Source organism: Oncorhynchus masou, chromosome 5, assembly GCF_036934945.1.
Source record: "Oncorhynchus masou masou isolate Uvic2021 chromosome 5, UVic_Omas_1.1, whole genome shotgun sequence".
Classification (NCBI taxonomy): Eukaryota; Metazoa; Chordata; class Actinopteri; order Salmoniformes; family Salmonidae; genus Oncorhynchus; species Oncorhynchus masou.
In genome coordinates, this window is record NC_088216.1 from 59,066,232 (window position 1) to 59,085,785 (window position 19,554).

The following is a 19,554-nucleotide window of genomic DNA, read 5'->3' on the forward strand; positions in this document are numbered from 1 at the left end:
AGCCTCTAGAATCAGTTCTAATGCCCTGGGAGGTGCCAACAAAGGGTGCGCTTTGGGAAAGTCACATTCCTGGTCGTAATGTTTTGATATAAAAATGGCTGCATTGGACCTTTAAGGTTTACCAACTGGGACATCACATATAAACACTTAAAAAACAAAAAAATCTTAACAAAACTCAAAGGGAAAAAAACAACAATCTCAATCGTATTGTAGAACATTTCTTATTGCGTGGAATTACTTTTCTCAAATGTTGATAATCGAGCTGAACAAATCAATCATGTATTACATGTTCTAAAAATGGAAATACACGGCAATGGGAGGGGCAAGAGTGTTGAGGTTCTACATAGATAAATCAGCTATATCAGACCAGAATTGCTACATTGATTCTTATTGGTTACTTATAAACATGAGCCAAAATAACCTTGTACATCAGCAAGGAATACAATTCTTAATTTAAAACAAATACATTGATCTAAACAAAAATATAGTTACGTAGGTAACACTTGATATAATGTTGCCATTTTCAACCAATACAGGTTAATTAACACAATGTCCCATTTAATTGTGTGGCTCATTGGACCATAGGCACGCCATCCAGCCATGCCCTTAGTGCAGCATCATCACATATAGAACCATGGCGAAAGACTGAAATTCTAGTATCTCCGGCTCCACTGCCTTGTGCCCTGCTATCCAAGTCTATATTACACCAGGCATCAAACCAACTCTAGTCTTCACTAACCAGAGGTACTCCTTGTCTTCAGAGGAACAGTGTCTTGCAATTCAATGGGCCTCCACCTGTTTCAAAATAGAAACCTCTATCTCTACATGTGTATTACATATAGTGTACATTTTAGACAATGTGAAAATATGAAAACCAATCAAATAATATATTTCCACGCATTTCAAAATAAAGCAATAGCTTCCTTACATTGTTCATGTTCCGAATTCCTCCATCATATGCATTCAACGGGCATATGAAACAAAGGCATGATACATCCTTGTAAAAGCAGTATACTTTCATATGTACGTACACCGTCTAAACCATGGATTTGACATGGTTTAACTCTCTATGACCGATCCAGCTGAACTGAGCTTCTCTGAGAAACACATCAAGGACAAACAGTGGACCTGAATCACAAGTGGCTTTCTATTGATTGGTTTGTTTAGAGATAGATTATGGGTACTGAAGGTCCTCTTGATGGCTGTCTATAAGCCTATATACACCTAGCTGGATACCGCATGCAAAGTCACACCCACTATGTTTAAGAGCAAGTGGCAATGCACTGGTGCGTGCCGTGTCTGTGGCAAATAGCATAGAAGCTGGATAGACAGACCACAGTAGACAGCCATACAGACAGGTCAAGAGTAGCATGCTATGGGGAAAATATGCTGTGTTGCAGAACTAATCTCTTGCTCCATTCCCCACATCTATCTGTAGATGTGCAACGCATTCCATCAGCAGTGTCCCTGCAGTCAGGAACAAAACACCCCTCCCACCTCCTACTTGCCGCCCCCCCCCATGTTAGAAAATGCCATTTTAAAGCAGGATGACCTTTACACTAATATGATGAATGTGCTGCAATGGCTGTCAGGGGGCTGGGCGGGACGCATCGATTACTAAAATAGAGACCCTTGCCCAGTGGACAGGGTGGGGCGATCGAAGAGCCATTGGGGACATGTGGGGTGGGGAGTTCCCCATGTTGTCACAGGCAGAGCAGGCGGGAGCCCTCATCCCCCTCCTCACCCTCAGTCTGGGGGATGCGGGGCAGCATGGCCGAGCGGGTCAAGCCCCAGAAACGAGGAGGGGACAAGTCTTTCTTGGTGGCTGTGAACTTCCATCCCATGTGTGAAGCACAGGTACGACACTGAGCAATCGTCCAGGCATACCTGAGGGGGAAAGGAGAGAGGAAAAACAGAAAGAACATATTAGTCCTCATGCATTTGTGCTACATGCCACATGTCTTATTATTGTTGTCATAAAGCCTTTGTTGGCTTTCACGTGGGAACGGCGGCGGGAGATGGAAGCAAGGCACACAGACAAACCACTCCCCTCCAGCCACTCATCTGACACCTGTCAAATTAAGACGTATCCCAGTGTCCTCTTCTTGGCAACAGCATACCATTTGAAGCAGCTGCCTGACAAGTATCACCCAGCAGCACTAGCAATTCAAATCGGCTGTATACTGACAAACGCCAGTATACAGCCTAAAACTGCCATCTTATGGGTCTGTTGCTCTCTCTACAACAAGTCTTCTCAGAACACCTTATGCTAACAGGCTGTAAAAGCACCCTTCCCCAGAAAAGCAGTGTGGCACAGAGAGGTTGAGTGGAGCAAAAGCCCTTTCTTCCCCCTCCCCCTCCATACCTCCCCTCTGAGAGGACTTGAATAATACTCAGCTTGAACAGTGCCAGCCCTCAAGGAGAATAAGTGGAGGCCGTTATTACTGTCATTATTATTACTGGAGGCAAACACCGGCACAAATGCATTGTCTCAGGCAGAAAATGCATAATGGGGATCATTTTAGAGAAGAGCACTGAGGAGTGGCGCTGGTTGAAGGAGCCTTATGTTACAGAACCACTGAGAAGCCCATGGAGCGCTCCACTTCTCTCCAAACAGTTCAGGTTCTACGTCAATACCTCGGTCAAGCCTGATGTTATGTACCCAGGCACCCACACACACAGCTGCTGTATGTGTAATGTATCCCCGCAAGGAGAACTATGTAAAAAAAAAAAAAAAACATTTAGCATATTGACAACATACCAAAAATAACAGTACACCAAAGAGGCCAGACGCTTTCGTTTTCAAGTCTTTAGCAGCTTAGATTATTCCTGGACCAAATAAGGTATTAAAGCGCAAATTAACCCAAAAAAACTACTTCTCTGGTAGAAAACGGCCTGTGTGTATAATTTGAGTCAGAAACATGTATTCTTGTGTCAAAATTGACTACAAAATGTCAGTATTGTCCCAAACTGAGATTCGCGAGATGTAAGCTTTCTGTGGGTTGGGTTTATTTTATTTCAATCCTGCCAACATGCCCACAGATGGCAGCACCCAAGTAATCATCGATTGAAGTGTCCCCATAAAAACAAATCCAGCGCATCGGGGGTGCATTGCTATTTCTAGCTGTTCCCATAGACTTCCAGTCATTGAGCCCACGGCTTTCGCATCTTGGCAGAAATATATATTTACAAACATGACATGTTTTTTTATTTATTACATGCTTTACATACTTTTTTTGAGATGGCGGGAACAATTTAGCAGTGGTGGATCACCTCTGCCTAATGAATATAGGGAAACACTGAATTTGAAGTGCAGCTGCACACGACCCAATTGTAATGCCCACTAAACACATGGGTGTGGAACGCACACTGACCGTGCTAAATTTGATTTCACTTTGGATATACCTATGGGGCTAGTTAGGATAGGCTATCCAAAGTCAAACAACTTTTGCAATGGTCACACACCGGCCAACTGAAGCCAATTGGCGAAAGCTGGTTGGCCTAGGATACTTTCAGAATGTTACATCTTCGCCATACCATCTGATTTGCGCTTAGTGGGACTAAAATTTGTTTTTCAACAGGACAATGACCCAAAACACACCTCCAGGCTGTGTAAGGGCTATTTGACCAATGAGAGTGATGGAGTGCTGCATCAGATGACCTGGCCTCAACAATCACCTGACCTCAACCCAATTGAGATGGTTTGGGATGAGTTGGACCGCAGAGTGAAGGAAAAGCAGCCAACAAGTGCTGAGCATATGTGGGAACTCTGTTGGAAAAGCATTCCTCATGAAGCTGGTTGAGAGAATGCCAAGGGTGTGCAAAGCTGTCGTCAAGGCAAAGGTGACTACTTTGAAGAATCTCAAATATAAAATATATTTTGACTTGTTTAACACTTTTATTTGGTAACTACATGATTCCATATGTGTTATTTCCTAGTTTTGATGTCTTCACTATTATTTTACAATGTAGAAAATTGTAAAAAATAAAGAAAAACCCTGGAATGAGTAGATGTGTCCAAACTCTTGACTGGTACTGTTATTGTGCGTGTCATGTAAAGAGAGGCATTACCCTGGAAACCAGCTGTGGAGTGTGGACGGCCTACCGACCAGGTTGAGGTTGCTCGCTTTGTAGACGGTCAGGGTCTCATGGACGTAGCCGTGGGGGTTGACGTAGGCTGCCATGGGTCCGTACAGAGACAGGCTGCAGGAGGAGAGAGGAGACATGGTACAGATTTTTTAAAGTGATTGTCTAAATCACATTGTACAAATAGCAGCTGAATTGACATGCAAACATTTTTAAGTATAGAAATATACTAAAACTACAAATATTCTAAACTTATACAAACATACTACAATGACCACAGGCCAGGTGGCTACGGCTGTGGTAAGGTACAGGTCAGACCAACTGAATGGGACAGTAGACAGAGAGATGGTTATGAAACTGAACTAGATGAATGTCAAACAAGAGACAACTTCTGCTTAATCCTTCCTTCATCGCTCTCATTTGAGCAGAGTACAAATGCACCTACAGCATCATTAATCTAGTGTGTTTGAAACGTATACTGTATCAAACACATCAGTCATCAGTTATGTACACAGAGTATACCAAACATTAGGAACACCTTCCTAATATTGAGTTTCACCCTCCCTTTTGACCTCAGAACAGCCTCAATTTGTTGGGGCATGGACTCTACAAGGTGTTGAAAGCGTTCCATAGGGACGCTGGACCAGTTGACTCCAATGGTTCCCACAGTTGTGTCAAGTTGGCTGGATGTCCTTCGGGTGGTGGACCATTCCTGATACACACCGGAAACGGTTGAGTGTGAAAAACCCTGCAGTGTTGCAGTTCTTAACATACTCAAACCAGGGCGCCTGGCACCTATTATCATACCCCGTTCAAAGGCACTTAAATCTTTGTCTTGCCCATTCACCCTGTGAATGGCACATATACACAATCCGTGTCTTAATTGTCTCAAGGCTTCAAAATCCTTCTTTAACCTGTCTGATCCCTTCATCTACACTGATTGAAGTGGATTTAACCAGTGACATCAATAAGGGATCACCTGGATTCACCTGGTCAGCTTGTCATGGAAAGAGAAGGTGTTCTTAATGTTCTATATAATCAGTGTATAGCTGCCCGTTCCCAAGTAGGGCTTCAGAGAACCAAAAATGGGTCTGGAGAAGCTCATTGCCTCTGCTTTTGGGTCCCTGTGTTTCGCAACACTCATCACACACACTACCAGCTCACTCTGACAACCAGTGTTAGACTACCTGACAGACACAGAAACTATTCAGAGTCTAGGTGCATCTCTCCCTCACCTGAAGATCTCGTTCTTGGTGGTGATCTCTGTATCTTGGCACTGCTTGCAACACAGCGAGGTGCACTGTGGGAAAAAAAGACCACTATAATGTGACTTCATGTTCAAACCACCAGACCTCTGTAGCAGAAGCAAACATCCCTGTAGTTATTGTACTAACAACCACCTCAGAATGGCCAGGTGTTTCTCTTTATAACCCTCTTTCTCAAGGCAGCTGCATGAGAGTGCGTATTATCTTCAGTCAGAGGAAAGAAAGCCAGCTACAATAATGAAGCTAGAGAATTACCTCACATATCCATACTGACACACACATCCATCATCTCCTAACAGTCATGCCCATAGAGATTCTGCTGTTCTAATATTATCCCATTCTCATTTCATTTCTATGACCGTGCTGGAATCATGAGAGTACAAAATCTGGGAGTGTACAACAGGACTACATTCTCATGAGCCATGTCTTCGTGTGTGAGGGAGTCTCATGCTCAACCATCCTTATGTTTATGTATAGAAACTCCATGCACTTCCTCCCTCACTCCCTATATTTATTTAACCTTTATTTAACTAGGCAAGTCAGTTGAGAACAAATTCTAATTTACAATGACGGCCTACCCCGGCCAAACCCGGACGATGGGCCATTTGTGCGCCGCCCTATGGGATTCCCAATCACGGCCGGTTGTGATACAGACTGGAAACAAACCAGGGTCTGGAGTGACGCCTCGAGCACTGATGCAGTGCCTTAGACCGCTGCGCCACTCGGGAGCCCAAATATGAATGAACAGAGAGAGGATAAGGAAGGACATTCGGTATACTTGTTCCTTTCTTTACATTTAGACAATTGCTGTTATATTCCAGACATAATTCCACTTTCAATTCCCGCAGAAGTGGACACTAAGCCTCTCTGCCCAGTTTTCCTGCTGTGGCTGGTGAACGCAGTGCGGAAGCAGTTTTAGCCCTAAGTCCTGAGACTTATGCCAGAGCACCTTTTTCTGTTGACGTTGGAACTGAAGGGAGTCTTTGAGGGACAATGAGAGACAAGCAAGCAGTGGTGCAGGCTCGGAGTGATCAGAGATGAGGGTGATGATGGAGGTAGGGTTTAGGGAAGTAGCACTGTAACAGCTCTCAATGCTTCAGAGAGTTCACAAAAGAAGGCAGCATCTCCAACCCACCGACTCAGAGGGGAAATTATCATCACTATACAGTATATAGTCAGTGGCTAAATATATTGAACAAAAATATAAAACCAAACAAGTGCTGGTCCCATGTTTCATGAAAAGTTCCATACACACAAAAGGCTTGTTTCTCTCAAATTTGGTGCACAAATTTGTCTACATCCCTGTTAGTGAGCGTTTCTCCTTTGACAAGTTAATCCTTCCACCTGACAGGTGTGGCATACCAAGAAACTGATTAAACAATCATTACACAGGTGAACCTTGCACTGGGGACAATAAAAGGCCACTCTAAAACACAATGCCACAGATGTCTCAAGTTTTGAGGGAGCATGCAATTGGCATGCTGATTACAGGAATGTACACCAGAGCTGTTGCCAGAGAATTTAATGTTGTTTTAGACAATTTGGCAGTACGTCCAATCGGACTAAAAACCGCAGACCACGTTTAACCATGCCAGCCCAGGACCCACACATCCGGATTCTTCACCTGCAGGATCGTCTGAGACTAGCCACCAGGACAGCTGATGGAGCTGAGGAGTATTTCTGTCTGTAATAAAGCCCTTTAGTGGGGAAAAACTGATTCTGATTGGCTTAACCTGGCTCCCCAGTGGGTGGTCCTGGCTCGCAAGTGGTCGGGCCAATGCCCTCCCAGGCCCACCCTTGGCTGCGCCCCTGCCCAGTCATGTGAAATCCATAGATTAGGGCCTGGGAGGGGATAATTTTTATGTTCAGGGTATATACATAGCTTAGAGGGCAGTTGCACCTATAGCGTTTGTGGGGAGGGAATGAATTAATTTCAATTGACTGATTTCCTTATATGAACTGTAAATCTTGAAATTGTCACATGCTGCATATACATTTTTGTTCAGTATATAAACACTAGAACATTAGAGGAGAGGGAAGAGAGAGGAGAGGGAAGAGAGGGAGACAGAGGCGTTTGCCACAGAACAGCAGGGAGGAGTAGGGGGTCAGAGATTAGACAGATCAGTCGGGGAGTCAGTCGGTACAGCTGGATGGATGTGTGTTGTGCGTTTCGGGGTACATATCAAACCGTGTGTGGGTGGTCAGTGCCATCATTGATCCTTGGGGCGTCCCTACCCATAACCAAAACCCTAAACCATTTTAAATTTACCTCAACTTTAATGGGGTATGGACGTCCCAAGGATTTCTGATAGCACAGACCATGTGTGGATAAGGCTCTGTTTCTCACAGATGAACAAGTCCTTGCCTGGTCCATGTGTTGAGCAGTGTGCCTGGCCTTTATGTTGTAAGGTTTAGTGATGTGTATTTCTTGCTCTGTGTGTGGGCGCACATGTCTGTGTCTGTGCTCACCCGGGCCATGATGTCCAGCTCACAGCGCAGCCTCTGGATGGCACTGCCAATCTTCAGCAGCTGGAGCCGAAGGGCATCATCTATGGGCAGACAGGCCGCCACTCTATAGGAGAAATCTGACAGGAAGGAGGGGGAGCAGGAATATTACAGTTCAGGATTTGAATTCCGTGAGATTGTCAGTAGTACTCTAAAGATTTTAGGTGGCATAAATACTCTGAACAAAAATATAAACACAGCATGTAAAGTGTTGGTCCCATGTTTAATGAGCTGAAATAAAAGATCCCAGAACATTTCCATACACACAAAACGCTTATTTCTCTCAAATCTTGAGCAAAAATGTGTTTACATCCCTGTTAGTGAGCGTTTCTCCTTTGCCAAGATAACCCATCCAGCTGACAGGTGTGGCATATCAAGAAGCTGATAAAAACAGCATGATCATTACACATGTGTACTTTGTGCTGGAGACCATAAAAGGCCCTGCTAAAATGTGATGCTGTGACCAACAGATTCATATCTGTATTCCCAGTCATGTAAAATCCATAAATTAGGGCCTAATGAATTTATTCCAATTGACTGATTTCCTTATAGGAACTGTAAATCAGTAAAATCTTTCAAATTGTTTCATTTATTTTTTTGTTCAGTGTATATACATAGCTTAGAGGGCAGTTGTACCTATAGCGTTTGTGGGGAGGGAATCATCCTTGAGGTTCTCGTCCCACTCATGGAGCTGTCTCTTCACTCTCTTCATCAGAGTCTCCTGGGAGACAAACACAAGAAACCATGTTACAAACAGGATGTGTGTCATAACAGTCACTAAACTCACAGTATTTCTCTGCATTATGGAATAAATCAGCTCAATCAAGTTCCAATGGAAATGTTATGTCTGTACACACACAGTAGTTCTATCTAGCCCTGATAAGTTAGCACACTAACCTACAGAGCAGAGATGAGCAGGGCATTCAGTACTCACAGAGTCATAGAGGGCGTAGACCCAGGGAGGCCACGAGGTCATGTTGGCACAGTGGAACTTCCTCTGAAGAGAACAGAGGCAAACACACAGACAACAACACCTCAGCAAGAGGACTTCTTTATTCATCTTCATTGTTGAACACAAACACTGGGATGCAAGGTCGCATTCAGGAGTGGGCAACTGTATAAAGACCAGATATGTTTCCTTTTCCCAAATGACAAAGAAGCATGTCTGTTCTAGATAAAACAAGTTTATATGAACACTTCATAAGGTTGGGCCATGATTTGAATACATCTCATGTTTTGTATGTCTCGGCCTGAAGACCGCCACCTCTCCTCGGCATCTTCAACATCCAAACATCACCCTAACAAAGAATTAACATTGACTCCATCCCTCCCCCGTTCCTAATTTACACAAGAATAATGTGTGACGGACCTGGCGGTAGGTGGCCCACCAGCGCTGGGCCTGTTTGCAGTTCTGTGCAGGGGGTCTGGAGGAGGGGTGCATGTGGAGGCGGGACAGGGGAGTGAGCTGCACTGCAGTCAGGGGGTCTGGAAGAATCCGCTCGGGGAGGATCTGCACCTTGGCCTGTCTGATTCTAAGAGACAAGAAAAAGACAGAGAGAGAATTGGGGGCTAGATAAACAAAGATAGTGAATAAACCCTTAGGTACGTATACTATGCATTTCAATTACAGAGCAAAAGCATACTTCATCAGAGAGAGGAGATAATCTGGGGCCTGAGTGAAAAAAACATTACGTGGTGGATTAAAGCATGCAATTTGGTGCAAACATTCCTCAGGTGGGGCGGCAGGGTAGCCTAGTGGTTAGAGCGTTGGACTAGTAACCGGAAGGTTGCAAGTTCAAACCCCCGAGCTGACAAGGTACAAATCTGTCGTTCTGCCCCTGAACAGGCAGTTAACCCACTGTTCCCAGGCTGTCATTGAAAATAAGAATTTGTTCTTAACTGACTTGCCTGGTTAAATAAAGGTAAAATAAAAAAGGTGACATGAAAACATCCCAGAAGGGGTGTCCATTAACATTTTACCAGGTATAGTTTTTTGTTGTTGTTGTGTAAATCCAAAATGGCTTCCATAATATAGGTAATATAATATTTGACCATAAACTGTTATGCAACAGATAAAAGTACAAACATTGCTCAGATGATATAAAAACATCCTAGAAGGAGTGCTAATTGCAGATAGCTTGTGCGGATAGCTGCATAAACTGGACACAGAGCACAAACATACCATATTAGGGTGTGGTACCTGCAATTAAAAAAAATAGATATTGGCACAGCCAGTCCACAAGGTGGCGTAGCGCCAGTCTTACATTCTTTGGAGAGAACCCTGCCGGACATATTAACTCTCTGGCTTCATTCATACATTAGACCAGTCATCACAATGCTAGCAGCCAACCATATTTAGCTTAGGCCTAAATATTGGCTTAGGCCTACTCAACGTAAAGTCCCCAATAGAAAACATCACTTACGTGCATGACTTTAAATTGTATTGCTTACTATTATTTCCATGCTACACACCACCTCAACACATTTACTGAAGGCAATCTCCATCTCGCATTCCCAAATCTCCAAACTAGCTTTGTGACACTGGCAAATGCTCAAAATATAAATGGCAGCTACTCAGTGTTAACAAAACGGCAGTTACACGGTGTCCACAAACACGCTTGAGGAAATACACATCTGCTACATTGTTCCATGTTACAATAACAACAGTGAGTGCACAGGCTTGACTAGTCAGATTCAGTGATTTGATCAACCACTGCGCTATCCATGGTGCTGAATCTCTGCTACTAGGCCTATTTGCTTGTCGGTTTGTTTAGCAGAGAATTGGATATGTTCCCAGTGACAAAGTCATCACAAGCGGGTTACCATAAAGTAAAAACAGCCACAACCTTATGAAATTACACTGACAGCCAGGTGCAAGAGAAGAGAAAAGGGTCAACAAGCTGGTTGACATCTTTCAGTCAAAAGGTGAGCTACAATAAATGTCATTTTCACTAGGCTATAGGCTAATAACCTCATGTTTTAGGCCTACATTTAAACTAGGCTCCTTCAATGAAATAGTCTGGTGACTGACTAAATTGTGGAAAATACAACAAGATAGATTCAAGTCCATTTTCTCCATTTACAGTGATATAACCATGTCAGAGGAGAAAGGCTTGCCTTTGAGATGAATACATCCATGGATGTATGTACTCTATGATATGGATCGTCTTTTCTCTGTGTGACTGATGACTATTTCAATGCTAATAAACAGTAGACATACAGTGCCTTGCGAAAGTATTCGGCCCCCTTGAACTTTGCGACCTTTTGCCACATTTCAGGCTTCAAACATAAAGATACAAAACTGTATTTTTTTGTGAAGAATCAACAACAAGTGGGACACAATCATGAAGTGGAACGACATTTATTGGATATTTCAAACTTTTTTAACAAATCAAAAACTGAAAAATTGGGCGTGCAAAATTATTCAGCCCCCTTAAGTTAATACTTTGTAGCGCCACCTTTTGCTGTGATTACAGCTGAAAGTCGCTTGGGGTATGTCTCTATCAGTTTTGCACATCGAGAGACTGAAATTTTTTCCCATTCCTCCTTGCAAAACAGCTCGAACTCAGTGAGGTTGGATGGAGAGCATTTGTGAACAGCAGTTTTCAGTTCTTTCCACAGATTCTCGATTTGATTCAGGTCTGGACTTTGACTTGGCCATTCTAACACCTGGATATGTTTATTTTTGAACCATTCCATTGTAGATTTTTCTTTATGTTTTGGATCATTGTCTTGTTGGAAGACAAATCTCCGTCCCAGTCTCGGGTCTTTTGCAGACTCCATCAGGTTTTCTTCCAGAATGGTCCTGTATTTGGCTCCATCCATCTTCCCATCAATTTTAACCATCTTCCCTGTCCCTGCTGAAGAAAAGCAGGCCCAAACCATGATGCTGCCACCACCATGTTTGACAGTGGGGATGGTGTGTTCATGGTGATGAGCTGTGTTGCTTTTACGCCAAACATAACGTTTTGCATTATTGTCAAAAGGTTCAATTTTGGTTTCATCTGACCAGAGCACCATCTTCCACATGTTTGGTGTGTCTCCCAGGTGGCTTGTGGCAAACTTTAAACAACACTTTTTATGGATATCTTTAAGAAATGGCTTTCTTCTTGCCACTCTTCCATAAAGGCCAGATTTGTGCAATATACGACTGATTGTTGTCCTATGGACAGAGTCTCCCACCTCAGCTGTAGATCTCTGCAGTTCATCCAGAGTGATCATGGGCCTCTTGGCTGCATCTCTGATCAGTCTTCTCCTTGTATGAGCTGAAAGTTTAGAGAGACGGCCAGGTCTTTGGTAGATTTGCAGTGGTCTGATACTCCTTCCATTTCAATATTATCGCTTTCACAGTGCTCCTTGGGATGTTTAAAGCTTGGGAAATCTTTTTGTATCCAAATCCGGCTTTAAACTTCTTCACAGCAGTATCTCGGACCTGCCTGGTGTGTTCCTTGTTCTTCATGATGCTCTCTACGCTTTTAACGGACCTCTGAGACTATCACAGTGCAGGTGCATTTATACGGAGACTTGATTACACACAAGTGGATTGTATTTATCATCATTAGTCATTTAGGTCAACATTGGATCATTCAGAGATCCTCACTGAACTTCTGGAGAGAGTTTGCTGCACTGAAAGTAAAGGGGCTGAATAATTTTGCACGCCCAATTTTTCAGTTTTTGATTTGTTAAAAAAAAATTGAAATATCCAATAAATGTTGTTCCACTTCATGATTGTGTCCCACTTGTTGTTGATTCTTCACAAAAAAATACAGTTTTATATCTTTATGTTTGAAGCCTGAAATGTGGCAAAAGGTCACAAAGTTCAAGGGGGCCGAATACTTTCACAAGGCACTGTATGTTGAAGAGGTCACCAGGGTGTATAGATCGCAGGGTGGTCACAGTGTAGGGTAAATGACCGCCGACACATAATCATAGGTAAGTCACCAAGTGCACCAACAGGTCCAAATTGTTTTGAACTCAGGGGGTCTATGTACAGCTACTAATGAATAGACCGACTGAAGACGCGAGAGATATCATTATAAACACTATTAATGTACATGGAACACATGGGGTTTCCATGGCAATGAGGATCTTAGTGAATTAAAGTCCTAGAACAGCTTAATTAGTGAGCAATTGACCTCTATAATAACCAGGTGCAGCAGCCTGTTCTTCCTCCATGTCTCATATATGTTGGAATGTAATATGAACTGAACTGTGTGAGGTATTTAAATATTCAATGAAGAAACTGAAATGTCCGCACCTTCCCTATCTGCAGAAACTTTAGTTGCAGCAAAAATGTTACTCAATTTAAAGTTCCTCAGTTAAAATTTGGATTAAAATTATGAATTGTGTTACAGAACAACAATGCCAGTTTAAACCAGAGCTTCACTTTCACAGATAACATCCTGCAATTCTACCCACCTTGCCATGACTTATGTCATGTTAATATGACATCTGAGTGAGTGACAATGACTAACAAAATCAATGTAAATATAAATATAAATTCTGCCTCAACCAAATATGCACATTTTCCCACCAGAGATGTGGTTCAATAAAATTGGGCATGTTAAATGGATTTCCATCACAACTGATGGTTTTGTCACAATAAATGTAGCGTTAGATAGTGAATGTGCCCACTCCGGTATTGGCACGTGCTCACTTGCCAACAGCGCGCAAAAATAGTGTGGGTATTTTTGTATTTATTTAACTAGACAAGTCAGTTAAAACAAATTCTTATTTACAATGACGGCCTACCCCAGCCAAACCAAAACGACACTGGGCCAACTGTGCGCCGCCCGATGGGACTCCCAATCACGGCCGGTTGTGATACAGCCTGGAATCGAACCAGAGTCTGTAGTGATGCCTATTATGGATTATTAAAAGTGCGAAGACTTTTATTTGTCAAATGGCAGCCAAGCATCGATCATCATGTCAACAGGATAAGCCCCTTGATATTTATTGGAAACCACCATCAAGCTCATCAACTTGCACTTTGACCACTATTTGAAGTTCATCATAACTTATTTATTATGTAGCAGAATAAACTGCATGTTTTCCCAAGTCATAGTGGGATGACCACAACATTTCATTGCGTTACTCCAAGTTTATTTTGAATGATGATTATTATACTGAACAAAAATATAAATCCAACATGTAGCAATTTCAAAGATTTTACTGAGTTACAGATCATATAAAGAAATCAGTAAATCAAAATAAATAAATAAATTAGACCCCAATTAATGACTGGGCAGGGGCACAGCCATGGTTGGGCCTGGGAGGGTATAGGCCCACCCACTGGGGAGCTGACCCTGCCAATCAGCATGAGTTTTTCCCCACAAAAGGGTTTTCATTACAGACAGAAATACTCTTCAGTTTCATCAGCTGTCCGGGTGGATGGTCTTAAATGACACTGCAGGTGAAGAAGCCAGATGGGGAGGTCCTGGGCTGGAGTGGTTACATGTGGTCTGCAGTTGTGAGGCTGGTTGGATGTACTGTCTAATTCAACATGGGAGGCGGTTTATGGTAGACAAATGAACATTAAATTCTCTGTCAACAGCTCTGGTGGACATTCCTGCAGTCAGCATGCCAATTGCACACTCCCTCTAAACTTGAAACATCTGTGGCATTGTGTTGTGTGACAAAACTGCACATTTTATTATCCACAGCACAAAGTGCACCTGTGTAATTATCATGTTGTTTAATCAGATTCTTGATATGCTTTTTGTGTGTATTTACAATTTCTGTGATCTTAGCTCATAAAACATGAGACCACTTTACATGTTGCGTTTATATTTGAGTTCAGTGTGCATGTACAGTACCAGTCAAAAATTGACAACTACTCATGCAAGAGTTTCATTATTTTAACTATTTTCTAGATTGTAGAATAATACTGAAGACTATGAACTATGAAATAACATGGAATCATGTAGTTACATCGCCAGGCTGTGTAAGGGCTATTTGACCAAGGAGAGTGATAAGAGTGCTGTATCAGATGACCTGGCCTCCACAATCACCCGACCTCAACCAAATTGAAATGGTTTGGGATGAGTTGACCCACAGAGTGAAGGATAAGGAGTCAAGTGATCAGCATTGTGGGAACTCCTTCAAGACTGTTGGGAAAGCGTTCCTCATGAAGCTGGTTGAGAGAATGCCAAGCGTGTGCAAAGCAGCCATCAAGGCAAAGGGTGGAAACATTTAATTATCTCAAATTTAAAATATATTTTGATTTGTTTAATACTTTTTTGGTTACTAAATGATTCCATATGTGTTATTTTGTCATTTTGATGTCTTCACTATTATTCTACAATGTAGAAAATAGTCTAAATAAAGAAAAGGTGTGTCCAAAATTTTGACTGGTAATGAACTGGCAGCTTCATTAAATAGTACCCGCAAAACATCAGTCTCAACGTCAACAATGAAGAGGTGACTCCAGAATGCTGGCCTTCTAGGCAGAGTTCCTCTGTCCAGTGTCTGTGTTCTTTTGCCCATCTTAATTTTTTCTTTTTATTGGCCAGTCTGAGATATGCCTTTTTCTTTGCAACTCTGCCTAGAAGGCCAGCATTCCGGAATCGCCTCTTCACTGTTGACGTTGAGACTGGTGTTTTGCAGATGCCAGTTTGGGACTTGTGAGGCATCTGTTTCTCAAACAAGACACTAATGTACTTGTCCTCTTGCTCAGTTGTGCACCGGGGCCTCCCACTCCTCTTTCTATTCTGGTTCGAGATAGTTTGGATGGAAACCTGGTTAGTGACTGAAATACCAACAGGAGTTGCTTATGCACAACCAAATTTCGAAATTGCACCTTGTGTATTCTACTATTCTAACTCTCAACAACCATGTATTTGGGAAAGAAACACTGCTGTAACTATATACTGCTGGTCACAAAACAATTGGTTTACCACTGTCTCTGAGGATATATGATTGTCCACCCTTTATAGGGAATAGTGTCTTATGTGCTTTCCCACTCAAATAATACAAATAAAGTGAGTTTTCCATCTTGTGGTTACTTATGGTATCACTTACAAAATATTTCCTGCTCATACATACATAATCTCTACTTACTGTTGAAGTCGGAAGTTCACATACACCTTAGCCAAATACATTTAAACTCAGTTTTTCCACAATTCCTGACATTTAATCCTAGTAAAAATTCCCTGTCTTAGGTCAGTTAGGATCACCACTTTATTTTAAGAATGTGAAATGTCAGATTAATAGTAAGAGAGAAGTATTTATTTTAGCTTTTTATTTATTTCATCACATTCCCAGTGGGTCAGAAGTTGACATACACCCAATTAGTATTTGGTAGCATTGCCTTTCAATTGTTTAACTTGGGTCAAACATGTCAGGTAGCCTTCCACAAGCTTCCCACAATAGGTTTGGTGAATTTTGGCCCATTCCTCCTGACATAGATGGTGTAACTGAGTCAGGATTGTAGGCCTCCTTGCTCGCACACGTTTTTTCAGTTCTGCCCACACATTTCCTATAGGATTGAGGTCAGGGCTTTGTGATGGCCACTCCAATACCTTGACTATGTTGTCCTTAAGCCATTTTGCCACAACTTTGGAAGTATGCTTTGGGTCATTGTCCATTTGGAAGACCCATTTGCGACCAAGCTTTAACTTACTGACTGCGGTCTTGAGATGTTGCTTCAATATATCCACATAATTGTCCTACCTCATGATGCCATCTATTTTGTGAAGTGCACCAGTCCCTCCTGCAGCAAAGCACCCCCACAACATGATGCTGCCACCCCCGTGTTTCACGGTTGGGATGGCGTTCTTTGGCTTGTAAACATAACGATGGTCATTATGGCCAAACAGTTCTATTTTTGATTCATCAGACCAGAGGACATTTCTCCAAAAAGTATGATCTTCGTCCCCATGTGCAGTTGCAAACCGTAGTCTAGCTTTTTTATGCCGGTTTTGGAGCATTGGATTCTTCCTTGCTGAGCAGCCTTTCAGGTTGTGTTAATATAGGACTTGTTTTACTGTGCATATAGATACTTTTGTACCCGTTTCCTCCAGCATCTTCACAAGGTCCTTTGCTGTTGTTCTGGGATTGATTTGCACTTTTCGCACCAAGGTACGTTCATCTCTAGGAATCAGAACGCGTCGCCTTCCTGGTGGTATGACGGCTGCATGGTCCCATGGTGCTAATACTTGCGTACTATTGTTTGTACAGATGAACGTGGTACCTTCAGACGTTTGGAAATTTCTCCCAAGGATGAACCAGACTTGTGGAGATCAACAGTTTTTTCTCTGAGGTCTTGGCTAATTTCTTTTAATTTTCCCATGATGTCAAGCAGATGCACTGAGTTTGAAGGTAGGCCTTGAAATGCATCCACATGTACACCTCCAATTGACTCAAATGATGTCAATTAGTCTATCAAACATTTATGACATTTTATGGAATTTTCCAAACTGTGTAAAGGCACAGTCAACTTAGTGTATGTAACTTTCTGACCCACTGAAATTGTGATACAGTGAATCATAAGTGAAATAATCTGTCTGTAAACAATTGTTGGAAAAATTACTTTTGTCATGCACAAAGTAGATGTCCTAACAGACTTGACAAAACTATATTTTGTTAACAAGAAATTTGAGGAGTGGTTGAAAAACAAGTTTTAATGACTCCAAACTAAGTGTCTGTAAACTATCGACTTCAACTGTATATGGCTATGAAGATAATGCCGTTATGAACCTGAGAATGATGATGAAAGTCAGAGTGAAGCTCAACTGATAGACAGATTGGATAGATGTTGGTCTGTGTCTGATTAGCCGTTTTACTCATTACTATGCCCAGGTTCTACGAGGATTTAGGTCGTTCTGATCTGGTCAGTAACATTTAGTTCCACTCACCCATCTGCTTGGGTTCTGATCTCATGGACCTTGAACCGCTGCCGCCCGACTGCCTTCACTTTGACTGTCTCAATGCCGTACTCCTGCTCCTCCCGGTAAGCATAGATCTCAGCCGTCGTCCCAAACTCTGCCTGCACCTCGCCTGTTTCACTGGAGGTGGGGGGATACAGACACACCTATTTAGCAACACCCTACTGTGCTCTACTCTAGCCATGCTCAAACACAGCACAATACACACCAATCCAATGTATTCTAATACATGACGGAGAATGAGCAAGAGAAAACTTTGTGGAGAGGGGTAGCCAATTGAATGCAGCCCATTACGATTCCCACTCTTTCTGAACCCATACACTCTCCCCCCCCTGTCCCCCTCTCCCATTCTCCTCCTCCTCTCTCCCGCCATACCTGTGTGCAAGAACAGCAAAGGTGCGGTCTCTCTGGATAATGCTTCGCATCATGCTGACCTCCTGCGGTCTGAAAAGCTGCAGCGGCAGGGTCTGTCCTGGGATCAGCATGACAGCTGTGAACGGCAGCACTGGGATGGTCTGGCAGCTGTCGTCATCGTGCACTGTGCGCCCATGAAACTCCTCCATGTCTGAGCCCAGGTACTGGGAGGGAAGGGGGGCATTAGAGGGAGAGACATTATAAGATACATGAAGAAACAGCACTACTGGAATCAGTAGGCAAATCTAACTGCACTGCTTATTTGAATAAATTACTGACTAAGTGACTAAAAGGAAGAAGGGAAGCATTTCCCAGATACGGAAATAAGAATTAGTACTGTGTGTGTAGAAAACCCCATACTGAATGCTGATACAGCTGCACAACAATACTTTGTAGAAGTAAATATGAAACCCACAGCATGTGAAGTTGGAAGACTGGGGTCAAAGTTTATGTTTGGTTTTTCTGCATCCTCACTGTCACGGTCCTCAGTCTCCATCTCATTCTCCTCTTCCTCTTCATTTTCTATAATAGTGAGTGGCAAGCAATACATACTTAAACAAGCAAATATGTACTTTCTCTTTTACTTCAAATGACCCCATTGTTAAAAAAAAAATGTAAGTATTTCCCTTAGTCATCGTGTTGACAATAGCATAACCTGTTGGACATGCATTTAGATGATGATTACCAGTGATCATACACACAGACCAGAAAACCTAGCTCTAGCAAGCTAATGCATTTTAATGCCAAGTGTAAGTAGACTGACATGACTATCAGCTGGGGATTAAATTACATTAGCATACATGGTAGCTAGCCAGCTAAATAGACAGTTTAATTACAGTCTGATGAAACAATTCCATAGCTAGCTAGCAAGATATTACAAATGATACAACAAGCAATCAATCCGTCAAGATAAAAAAAACGTGCTTCACTGCGACAGCGATTGAGTGAGCTGATTATGCTCTGTCACTTGAAGTGGTGTGGCCTCGGTTCTTTGCAGAATACAAAACTGATTTTGGCTTGCATAACGAGGCTTTACCATTTACAATAACCAAAGTATTCAGTGCACTAGTCTACCAATGCAATTCAATTGAAGACACATTTACCGGGTAAGAGTTGTAGTTGGTTGCCCATGTTGTCGTTGATATTGTTGTCGCCTGCACCCCTCTCGTCGGCCATATCCTTCTGTTTACACCATAGACTGTACAAAAAAATGGTTTTGACTCTTCTTTCTCAGTGGTGTCTTATCGCAGGATATGCGTCGAAAACGACTCACTATCGTCCCTCAGTGGAAGGAGCTGGTCTTGTATTCCGGTTCTCATATTAATTATACATTTGGGTTAAAGTTTCAAAGTTTATTCGCCACGTGCACAGGACACAGCAGGTGTGAAACTGTACCTTGA

General features: G+C 42.5%; 1 protein-coding gene across 1 annotated transcript; it reads right to left on the bottom strand.

Moving 5' to 3' along the window:
* Nucleotides 1-202: 202 nt before the first annotated feature.
* On the bottom strand, nt 203-19,377 carry crbn (cereblon). The gene is made up of 11 exons (XM_064966250.1): nt 19,258-19,377; nt 18,570-18,676; nt 18,116-18,318; nt 17,711-17,860; nt 9,226-9,388; nt 8,791-8,853; nt 8,493-8,577; nt 7,821-7,936; nt 5,322-5,386; nt 4,072-4,203; nt 203-1,887 (listed from the first exon to the last, which is right to left on the bottom strand). Exons 1-11 carry the CDS (start codon nt 19,328-19,330, stop codon nt 1,704-1,706), a joined length of 1,341 nt encoding a protein of 446 aa, XP_064822322.1. The 5' UTR covers nt 19,331-19,377; the 3' UTR covers nt 203-1,703.
* Nucleotides 19,378-19,554: the final 177 nt, after the last annotated feature.